This window comes from Vigna unguiculata, chromosome 8 (genome assembly GCF_037176805.1).
Source record: "Vigna unguiculata cultivar grain cowpea cultivar isolate G323 ecotype 2 chromosome 8, ASM3717680v1, whole genome shotgun sequence".
Lineage (NCBI taxonomy): Eukaryota > Viridiplantae > Streptophyta > Magnoliopsida > Fabales > Fabaceae > Vigna > Vigna unguiculata.
In genome coordinates this window covers 6,945,461-6,956,895 of record NC_140799.1, presented here as the reverse complement: position 1 = coordinate 6,956,895, position 11,435 = coordinate 6,945,461, and the positions used below count along the sequence as shown (strand labels likewise).

The 11,435-nt window shown below is 33.7% G+C and overlaps 1 protein-coding gene and 3 non-coding genes across 4 annotated transcripts; 3 read left to right on the top strand and 1 right to left on the bottom strand.

Moving 5' to 3' along the window:
• Positions 1 to 366: 366 nt before the first annotated feature.
• LOC114195616 (DEAD-box ATP-dependent RNA helicase 15-like) lies at positions 367 to 6,935 on the bottom strand. The gene is made up of 12 exons (XM_028086143.2): positions 6,776 to 6,935; positions 6,502 to 6,616; positions 6,088 to 6,188; positions 3,193 to 3,365; positions 2,868 to 3,099; positions 2,647 to 2,765; positions 1,999 to 2,055; positions 1,716 to 1,900; positions 1,329 to 1,473; positions 1,125 to 1,208; positions 820 to 883; positions 367 to 632 (listed from the first exon to the last, which is right to left on the bottom strand). Exons 2-12 carry the CDS (start codon positions 6,612 to 6,614, stop codon positions 622 to 624), a joined length of 1,284 nt encoding a protein of 427 aa, XP_027941944.1. The 5' UTR covers positions 6,615 to 6,616; positions 6,776 to 6,935; the 3' UTR covers positions 367 to 621.
• Positions 6,936 to 8,516: 1,581 nt separating this feature from the next.
• Positions 8,517 to 8,589, top strand: TRNAA-UGC (transfer RNA alanine (anticodon UGC)). The gene has a single exon. It is a non-coding gene; the product is annotated as a tRNA-Ala (tRNA).
• Positions 8,590 to 9,762: 1,173 nt separating this feature from the next.
• TRNAA-UGC (transfer RNA alanine (anticodon UGC)) lies at positions 9,763 to 9,835 on the top strand. Its single transcript has one exon. It is a non-coding gene; the product is annotated as a tRNA-Ala (tRNA).
• A 1,118-nt stretch (positions 9,836 to 10,953) lies between these two features.
• On the top strand, positions 10,954 to 11,026 carry TRNAA-UGC (transfer RNA alanine (anticodon UGC)). The gene has a single exon. It is a non-coding gene; the product is annotated as a tRNA-Ala (tRNA).
• The last annotated feature ends 409 nt before the right edge of the window (positions 11,027 to 11,435 follow it).

The window sequence follows — 11,435 nt, the reverse complement described above, 5'->3', positions numbered from 1 at the left end:
CACTGTTGCTAATACTTCTAAAAGAGAAGGATGAACTTCAATTAATTATAGCCTATGGAATTATGTTTGAACAAAATTCCTTAAAAAGATTTTTTTTCAAAAGAAATATAAATATGAAACTAATTCTCTGTAAATTTAAATTAATTTATATATATATATATATATATATAGTTTCTTAAGAAGAAAATCTCATTCCTTTTCTTCTAAAAATCCGTATAAATAGTTCCTCTAAACATTTTCTTTTATTTTACTCTCTTAAAAAAAGTGTTTATAGGAGAATTTATCCAGAATAACATATGCATTGAAAATGCCAAAGGGGCACAAATATTAGAGCCCAAATATGAATGAACCAATTTCACCCAACAATGATATTAAACTTCCAATCAAATAAACTGCAACAAGATTGTAAATCCATAATACAATAAATAAATATCGATAAATCCATGAGCCGTCAACGGCAAAACGATATACCACTCTAACGATAAAATTCCCTCAAAAATCTATAAAACTACAAGGACTCCACAATGGAATAGTAAATTAAATTGTCGACAAACTGAGAAATGTGATTAATCTACAAGAGCTACCATCCGAGCTATTCAAGCATTATCCCTCTCAGCCTTCCTAAGATGGCACTGCAAAAACACAATTCGAGGAAACCATGTCAAAAACTTCAAAGCAACGGTGTAAGAATAGAATCAAACACAAGAACCAAACAAAAGGTGAAGCAAAAATGACACAAGGGTAAATATATCTTGTACAGAAAAAAAAAATAAAAAATAGGCATCAAAATACAATATCAAAGAAAACATGAAAACCTACTGTAGCTAGCTGTATCAATCTGCTCAGGAAGCTGCTTTATATCAACTTCAAACCTGGATTGAACCTGAAATTCGACAATTAACAAAATGAATATTGCCAATTGATTCAACGTTAGCATTTTGAATAGACAATTATATGAAGCCAAATATTGTGCAAGGAATTATGGTGGAAGGTGTTCCAGTAAATGGTAGAAACGTGACGGTTATGTTAGAATGTTACTAAATTTCTAAGGTAGATGCATTTTTTCATAACAGTGCCCAGAATTAGAGAGGTGACAAAAGGAAAATATAAACTAAGTTTCTTACATTGTTGAGAACATCAACATCAGTGGAACATGAAACAAATGTAATTGCAAGGCCCTTGGTTCCAAATCTTCCAGCACGGCCAACCTGTTCCGAGAATTTACCCAAAAGAAATGACAATTAGATGATGGCTCTAGAGAAGAATGAGGGGCATGAAACAAATTTTGTAGGAAAATTTTGAAAAATGAAGAGATTATCTAATCAGACCCTGTGCAAGTACGTATCAGCAGAATCCGGCATGTCATAGTTTATAACTATATTCACACGTTCAATATCGATTCCCCGACCAACCAAATCTGTTGCAACTAGAATTCTTGTATGTCCCTCCTTAAAACCTTTATATCGCTTTAACCTGTACAAAAGCCAGAAATTCAGATCAGGCACAATTTACCAATGCACAAAATTGATCTTTTGAGACAAACCAGCATTAACAAGACAAAAGAAAACAGAAGACTAATAACAACCATCAGTGAACAACACCAACAGAAACACAGTTGTAGGAACACAAAAATGATGGACTACCTATCCAAATCATCAATTATAAACCAATGAAGACTGATTTGTCGGCATCCTTTCATATCACATAGTACATACCTTTCTTCCTGAGACATTCCAGAATGAATGCAAATAGATGGGAAGTTGCATTCTCTAAGCAGTTTGTCCAGCTCCGCTGCTCTACTAACACTTTTCACAAAGATAACAATTTGATTGAAGTCCAATGCATCAAGAAGGTCGTTCAACTTCCTGTTCTTCTCCTCTTCTTTCAATTTGATGTAGTGCTGCCATTTCAATAATCCGCATAAGCCCCATACCATAAAATTTGTGATATTTAGCAAAACATGAACGAGTAAATAATTTAGTTTGATAAAAGGCCCACCTGCACAAGTCCATGAAGGGTCAACTTTGCTTCGTCATCAACATAAATTTCCATTGGCTGAAAGAAACAATGATACAGTAAATCATGTTAGGAGCCTTCCTCAAGCTAATGGAATCCAAAACGACATCAATGATGTATGTTGATCCTTGAATCACAGTTCTGCTTCATTTATTTTATGTCTTTGCAGATACCTCAAGTCACACCATGCAACACTGACACTCTTGAGAACTCTAGCAGGAACGTTCCCAGAATACACTAACAATCCCCTTCCCACCCTTAGCTATGACATATCCTATGTTGTAAAAAACCGTATCAGACACAGACTTTTGGAGACAAAACCAACTTCCAATGTGAGACAACTGAGGGAGCTTATAGAATGAGAAAACATACAAACTTAATCAGGAACTTACCTAAAACATTCCCAACAAGATCTACCATCCCCAGCTATAGCTACCCAACCCCACGTCATACCCAGAAGTAGTTTCCATAAAAACTGGCTATAACAAAAGCACTGTCCATATTGAAGTCATACAATCACAAGTAATTTTGGATGATACCACAGCAATCTAAATATCTAAAATGCTTTCAGGGAATTTAGGACTTAAGAAAAGAGACTAGTAATAAGTAGTATTGATTATGGGGCATTACATCTTGCATAAATTTTTTGCAGACAGGACGTATTTCCTTGCTGAGTGTTGCAGAAAACATCATAACTTGCTTATCATGGGGTGTCATCTTGAAAATAGCTTGCACATCTTTCCTCATGTCTGTAGAATTCATGATGGAAACAAAGAAAACCAATTAAAATCAAAGGAAGTCCAAAAGTAAGATGCAAGTTATAAGAATGGTTGTTTGGAAAATCAACATACCCAGAGATTCTAGCATCTTATCACATTCATCTAAAATGAAATGTCTAACATTCTTCAAAGAAAGGTCCTTATCCCTAGCTAATCCAAGTATTCTTCCAGGTGTACCAACAACAATACTAGGGCATTCGTTCTTCAATAGATCCTTGTGAACTTTAATGTTGACGCCACCATAAAAGACAGCAACCTTCAGATCGGATAGGTAGGTGCTAAACCTTTCAAATTCGTTGCAAATCTACACAAGAGAAATTACACATGTATCTTATATCAGAAGTTAATCAAATAGCAAGTTCCATAATATTGCAAGTGCTAAGTTCTAAATAAATACCTGGTATGCTAATTCCCTTGTATGACATAAGACAAGTGCAGAAACTTGCCCTGCAACAGGGTCAATCTGCTGCAGGGTCGATAGAACAAATACAGCAGTTTTTCCCATTCCAGATTTAGCTTGACAAATCACATCCATTCCAAGTATAGCTTGAGGTATGCACTCATGTTGCACTGGTGGCGAACCAAAGAAAATAGAGGTCCAACGAACCAGTGGTAAGTAAAACAAACCTTTGAGAGATTTACCAAAGTATAATAGTTCTCCAAAAGAAGATTACGATAAAAATATTACCTGTAAAATAAAGAAAAAATAAAAAATAAACAAGTTTAGTATAATTGTGATTTTATAAATACAATCAGCATAAAATATAAGATCTTTATGTAAGAACGATAACTGTAGAAGTTAAGCACGAGTGTTTCTATATTCAATTATATGTCCTCTTAGAGACTTGGTAATATGTGAGCAACTGCTCATTAGAGTTAACAAATCTAATGATGATGTCTCTAGATTCCAGTTTTTCTCTTATGAAATGACAATCCATCTTAATTTATTTGGTCCTATAATGAAAGACGAGATTAGAAACAATGTGTACTGCTGCCTGGTTGTTACATACAAGGTGCATCTGGGAAACTTCTTCAGATTTAAGCCTCTTGAAGAGTTGTTTTAACCATATGAGCTCAAAAATGACTAATATTGTTTTCCTATATTCTATTTTTCATTTGACCTTGCCACGACATTTTTTTCTTATTTATCCACAATATTAAACTATCTCCAACAAAAACACTATATCCTGAAGTAGAGTATCTATCACTTGGTTACCTTGCCCAGTCAGTATCAGAATATCCAACAATTTGAGTATTTTCCTTATCTTTATAATCGAGGTCTTGGCAAAGAGTTTAAAAATTGACTTACTACGCTCAGAGCAAAGGCGATGTCGCAACAAGTCACACTAAGGAATTTAGTTTATCAACTAACGTTTTATATCTCTCAAGTTCAGAATACAATTCTCCTTGATCAAGTTCCAGTTTGACAATCAGATCCATTGGTGTGTCCACAAGCTTAACATTTATCATCCTTGTTTCTTCTATAATGTCAAGAGCATATTTTCTCTTATATATGAACAAACTGTAATATCAAGGAAATACCTTAAGTGTCCAAGATATTTGTCTAGAAAGTTTGTGTTTTTAGCTCAATTGCTGAGGCGAAATTTACTCCTACAGGTTCTAATGAACTTCCAAATGTGGCAGGTCTCTGCTGGTTTGATGGCCAAGATTATTTGCATTAGAGCCAGTAGATTCAGAGAATTCTAAAAGGGCAATCAAGATCCAACCATGTCGATGGTGGAGGAGCGAGGTCAAATAACTGTAGTTTTGAGATCAGGATATCATAGAATTTTGAATGGGTTGTGGATCAAACTAGATTAGTGCCAACATTTAGAGACGTGCAATACATGCTAAATTCGTTGAAAGAGAAAAAATCTTTGAATTCTTACATGGTCTTAACCATGAATATGACCCAATCAAGGTACAAATCTTAGAAAGAGAAAAAATGTTTCCTATATTAAAAGTTTTCTTTATTGTCAAGGGAGAAAAATCTCAGAGAGATATCAAGTTTCATGGAGGAACTTCCAACACAGGTTATTCCATGACAACAAGAAAAGGGATCTTCATGGTTTTTTTCCCCTTTTGAATTAACTCACTTTGATTTTTTGGGCCTATTTAAGAATCTATCTGGAGTAAAATGGTTTATCACTTTTATTAACAATAGTACCTGTAACATGGACATATGCTATAAAAAGTAAGTCTTAGGTATTTCAATTATTTGTTAATTCAATGTTTTGCCAAAAATCAATTTGAAAAAAAAAATCAAAAGAATTAGGTCTGATAGTTGTACTGAATATGATAATCATGAACTCTCCAAATATGTGTCCCTTAATAGCCACATGTACTGAAATAGAGTACTTTTTTCAAGAATATCTGGGGTATTTCAAATCTTTGTTAATTCATTGTCTTGCCAAAATCAATTTGAAAAAAAAAAAAATCAAAAGAATTAGGTCTGATAGTTGTACTGAATATGCGAATCATGAACTCTCTAAATTTTTGTCCCTTAATACCCACATGTACCAAAATAGAGTACTTTTTCTAGACCTTTTAGTGGAGTAAACCTGCAAGTATTGAACACGTACATACATGGTACATTTTCAGATTAACTTTAGGAGCACTTGTGCTTCAAAATAAATCATTAATTGATCCAGAGTCATCACATGACATGTTATCAAGTTTTATTAACTCCTTGTAAACTAACAAATTTGTAATATGGAGATTGACCATGGTGGTTTGGGGCCATGTAATAATTTATTGTGCTTCAAAGGTCAAACAAATTTATTTTGACCAAACCATAGTGAAGACAAGTCAAATTGGGTCCGGTTTGCGAAAATTTGGATCCAAATCATGAAAGATCGAGTACAAGTTAGGTCACCTTTGCTCATTTAGAATCATGTTGGATTGGACAGTGTTCAGGTGGCATCTTTTGAAAAACTAAAAACTGAAAAATGGGGGGAAATAATAAATGGGAAAAAAACTAAAAATTGTAAAAGTTGAATGAAAATATATATCAAGTCTCAAAACTTAGATTTAAAAGAAATAAATCAATCAAATATTAGCAGTAATTAAATTTTAAGCTTTTATGATAGAGTCCGGTCTATCGGCGCATAATGTTTCAAAACTTGTATCTGATCCAATTGGTTGGGTTAAACCCAAACCCATGGTCACCCCTAACAAAAAAATTAAAGCTTTTAAAACCAATAGTTAAACCCATAACTATTCTGTGTTCTTAAATCATCAGAGTAACTCCGATAGTAGTTATTATAAATAATTATGCAGGTAATTAATTTACCTTCAGAAGGGTGCTCAAATCCAGAGTCCACTATAGCCCGAAGAAGCTCTGGCTTCAGCAAAAAGTCTCTGAATCCTGAACTGTGAATTCCAACATAACCCCTGCAAGAAACCAAAAACAGAAAAAGAGCATTCAACATCAGAAGATCATAAAAAAGCAACGTAGTCCATTTTCACTCCACCCAACATCCCCCAAGGCCAGATCATCAACCCATTTCAAGTAAAAACAAAAAACGCAAACTTCATTTGGAATTACCCTCGTACAGTTTAACCCCATAATGAGCAGAGCAATTTTAACCCCCAAAAAAATGCGAAAATTAAATGTTAACAATATATCTTATATCATATTTATTATGAAACACTTCAAAATTTGGCATGAGAACATTTCCACGCAAAGACCGCACAACTAACTCACTTCTTCACAGCTTCACCGTTGACTTTATTAGCAGCACCTTCAGGCTCCTTCTCTTCTTCGTCTTCGTAGTCAAGAAGGTCCTCCTCGTACGCTTCAGTCTTTGTGTCCCCCATTACTACAATTTACAACAACATTATTAATTCAATTGCAATCACTGTTACAAACTAAGAAAAGCTCCAAAAAGAAACCAAGGAAAGAACGAACAAAATATTAAACCTAGGGTTTAGGCGCGTAAAGTCAGATAGAGAGAGTATTAGGGTTTTGAAGAGTGTACCTGTTCGTAGAAGCGTTCGGAGGAGGCGGTAGAAGGAGTGGAAGGGTTTCTGAAAAGGGAATTTTCTTAGCGGAAAATCAAATTTTTTTGGGGTAAAAAGGGAGTGAGAGTGATGAAAACTTGAACATCTTAGGATAATAACTGTATATAATAACGCTGCCAAGTGTGAAAAGAAAAAATAAAAGCAAAATTATATTTTAATAACTATAAATCCAATTTTCATAACTAGATCAAATTATATTTTGAAAAGAAAAAACAGATTTTGATAACTAGGGTGGAGAAATAAACTAAATCCAGTATAATAGCAATAAATAATTTTCTATAATTATTAGTAAAGAGATCAATTTGTGTAATTACTTTACTTTATACTATTATATATAATTAATATTTTTATTTCTTTTACTTAGTGTACCAAATTATTGGTATTAACACTAAAATGTGGACATTAAGAAACTATTACTTTTTCTATTACTAGAGAAATCCAGTACGTCTTATATTCATATTTTTACAATGGAAATGTGTTAAGTGTTTTTTATAATAATAGATGAAAACACAAGTATTATTTTTTAATGATAATAAAAAATTATAAAATTATTATTATTAAAATTATAAAATTAAATAAAAATAATTTATAATCTATAATTATATATAAATATAAAAATAAATATTAGATTATATATCAAAAGATTTTTTTTTATGTCGTTATTTTAATTTTAATTTTTATAATATAATTATTTATTCATTTTTCTAATATACAAAGAGGGTTTTTCTTTTAATGTCTATAATCATTATTTTTATTTTATTCCTTAAAATATGATTATTTATTCATTTTCTAAAGACCAAGTTATTTTTATATGTTACTAATTCTTGTTCTTTACAAATTTTATAAATCTAAAATTCTCTTTTATGGATAAACAAAAATTGAAATTGTTATTGTTTTAATCTCACCCAAATTTTGATTAGATAATTGAATCTGAGTAAGAATCAAAATAATTGGAAACACCAAAATTTTATAAAAATATTTTTGTTGATACAAAATAGTTCAACAATATATTAAACGTATTTTCAATTATCAATAGGGGATGTAATTCAAATGGTGGAGTGTTTGCTTTGCATGCAAAAGGCATGGGTTTGATCCTCCGCATCTTCAATTTTAGTCAAAATTAGATATGGAGAAAGTTAAGACATTATAAAGAGAAAAATAACCTATATTACTCATTTTTGAATTGGAAATAAATTGGGTTTGTTAATGTTTTTTAACTTCATATCGTACTTCGAGTTACCCCGTCCTGAGTTCTCTCGGGATGAGCTCTTAGCGATTAGCCCAGACTTCTAATTTCTCGGGGGTCGGGAAATGAAATTCATAGAGCCCCCAAGCCTTTTTGTCGTGGATCGCCACCTCCACATCAACATGCTACTCACGTTTAGGTAACGCGGGTATGAGTTAGTCATCCGAGCAACTAACCTGGTAGGTTCTCTCCGTCTATAAAATTGCATTTGACTCACCACCAGCATATGAATCAAAGTAGCAGCCATTTCGGTTTCAGTGCGTAAAATAAAGCAGCAGTTTCAACTTCTTATGCAATGAGCAAAACCTGTGCACAATTCTTTTCTCTGAGTATGTAGAAAGAACTACTAACTTTATAGAATAAAAATCATGGAATCACTAAAACTTTATAAAATATTTTTGTTGATACAAAATAGTTCAACAATACATTAAATGTACTTTTAGTTATCAATAAGGGATGTAGCTCAAATGGTAGAGCGCTCGCTTTGCATGCGAGAGGCACGGGGTTCGATCCCCCGCATCTCTAATTTTAGTCAAAATTCGATATGGAGAAAGTTAAGACTTTATAAAGAGAAAAATAAACCTATACTACTCATTTTTGAATTGATCGCCCGAGCAACTAACTACTAACTTTATAGAATAAAAATCATGGAATCACTAAAACTTTATAAAATATTTTTGTTGATACAAAATAGTTCAACAATACATTAACTGTACTTTTAGTTATCAATAGGGGATGTAGCTCAAATGGTAGAGTGCTCGCATTGCATGCAAGAGGCACGGGGTTCGATCCCTCGCATCTCCAATTTTAGTCAAAATTAGATATGGAGAAAGTTAAGACTTTATAAAGGGTTTGTTAATGTTTTTTAACTTTTTGTCGTGGATCGCCAGGTCCATGATCCACGCCAACATGCTACTCACGTTTAAGTAACGCGGGTATGAGTTAGTTATCCGAAACATGGAATCACTAAAACTTTTATCAATAAAGGATGTAACTAAAATGGTAGAGTGCTTGCATGCGAGAGGAATGAGGTTCTATCCCCCGCATCTCCAATTTTAGTCAAAATTAGATATGGAGAAAGTTAAGACTTTACAAAGAGAAAAATAATCTATATTACTCATTTTTGAATTGGAAATAAATTGGGTTTGTTAATGTCGAGTTACCCCGTCCCGAGTTCTCTCGGGATGTGTATTATAGCGATTAGCCCATACTTCTAATTTCTCGGGGGTCGGGAAATGAAATTCATAGAGCCCCCAAGCCTTCTAAATTGGGTTTGTTAATGTCGACTTACCCAGTCCCGAGTTCTCTCGGGATGAGCTCATAGAGCCCCCAAGCCTTTTTGTCGTGGATCGTCGCCTCCACATCAACATGCTACTCACATTTAGGTAACGCGGGTATGAGTTAGTCATCCGAGCAACTAACCTGGTAGGTTCTCTCCGTCTATGAAATTGCATTTGACTCACCACCAGCATATGAATCAAAGTAGCAGCCATTTCAGTTTCAGTGCATAAAATAAAGCAGTAGTTTCAACTTCTTATGCAATGAGCAAAACCTGTGCACAATTCTTTTCTCTGAGTATGTAGAAAGAACTACTAACTTTATAGAATAAAAATCATGGAATCACTAAAACTTTATAAAATATTTTTGTTGATACAAAATAGTTCAACAATACATTAAATGTACTTTCAGTTATCAATAAGGGATGTAGCTCAAATGGTAGAGCGCTCGCTTTGCATGCGAGAGGCACGGGGTTCGATCCCCCGCATCTATAATTTTAATAAATTAGATATGGAGAAAGTTAAGACTTTATAAAGAGAAAAATAAACCTATACTACTCATTTTTGAATTGGAAATAAAGTGCGTTTGTTAATGTTTTTAAACTTTTGGTCGTGGATCGCCAGGTCCACGCCAACATGCTACTCACGTTTAGGTAACACGGGTATGAGTTAGTCATCTGAGCAACTAGCGTGGTAGGTTGTCTCCGTCTATGAAATCGCCTTTGACTCACCTCCACTATATTGAGCAAAACTTGTGCACAATTCTTTTCTCTGAGTATGTAGAAAGAACTACTAACTTTATAAAATAAAAAACATGAAATCACTAAAACTTTATAAAATATTTTTGTTGATACAAAATAGTTCAACAATACATTAAATGTACTTTCAATTATCAATAAAGGATGTAGCTAAAATGGTAGAGTGCTTGCATGCGAGAGGAACGGGGTTCTATCCCCCGCATCTCCAATTTTAGTCAAAATTAGATATGGAGAAAGTTAAGACTTTACAAAGAGAAAAATAACCTATATTACTCATTTTTGAATTGGAAATAAATTGGGTTTGTTAATGTCGAGTTACCCCGTCCCGAGTTCTCTCGGGATGTGTATTATAGCGATTAGCCCATACTTCTAATTTCTCGGGGGTCGGGAAATGAAATTCATAGAGCCCCCAAGCCTTCTAAATTGGGTTTGTTAATGTCGACTTACCCAGTCCCGAGTTCTCTCGGGATGCTCTCATAGAGCCCCCAAGCCTTGTTGTCGTGGATCGCCGCCTCCACATCAACATGCTACTCACATTTAGGTAACGCGGGTATGAGTTAGTCATCCGAGCAACTAACCTGGTAGGTTCTCTCCGTCTATGAAATTGCATTTCACTCACCACCAGCATATGAATCAAAGTAGCAGCCATTTCGGTTTCAGTGCATAAAATAAAGCAGCAGTTTTAACTTCTTATGCAATGAGCAAAACCTGTGCACAATTCTTTTCTCTGAGTATGTAGAAAGAACTACTAACTTTATAGAATAAAAATCATGGAATCACTAAAACTTTATAAAATATTTTTGTTGATACAAAATAGTTCAACAATACATTAAATGTACTTTCAGTTATCAATAAGGGATGTAGCTCAAATGGTAGAGCGCTCGCTTTGCATGCGAGAGGCACGGGGTTCGATCCCCCGCATCTATAATTTTAATAAATTAGATATGGAGAAAGTTAAGACTTTATAAAGAGAAAAATAAACCTATACTACTCATTTTTGAATTGGAAATAAAGTGCGTTTGTTAATGTTTTTAAACTTTTGGTCGTGGATCGCCAGGTCCACGCCAACATGCTACTCACGTTTAGGTAACACGGGTATGAGTTAGTCATCTGAGCAACTAGCGTGGTAGGTTGTCTCCGTCTATGAAATCGCCTTTGACTCACCTCCACTATATTGAGCAAAACTTGTGCACAATTCTTTTCTCTGAGTATGTAGAAAGAACTACTAACTTTATAAAATAAAAAACATGGAATCACTAAAACTTTATAAAATATTTTTGTTGATACAAAATAGTTCAACAATACATTAAATGTACTTTCAATTATCAATAAAGGA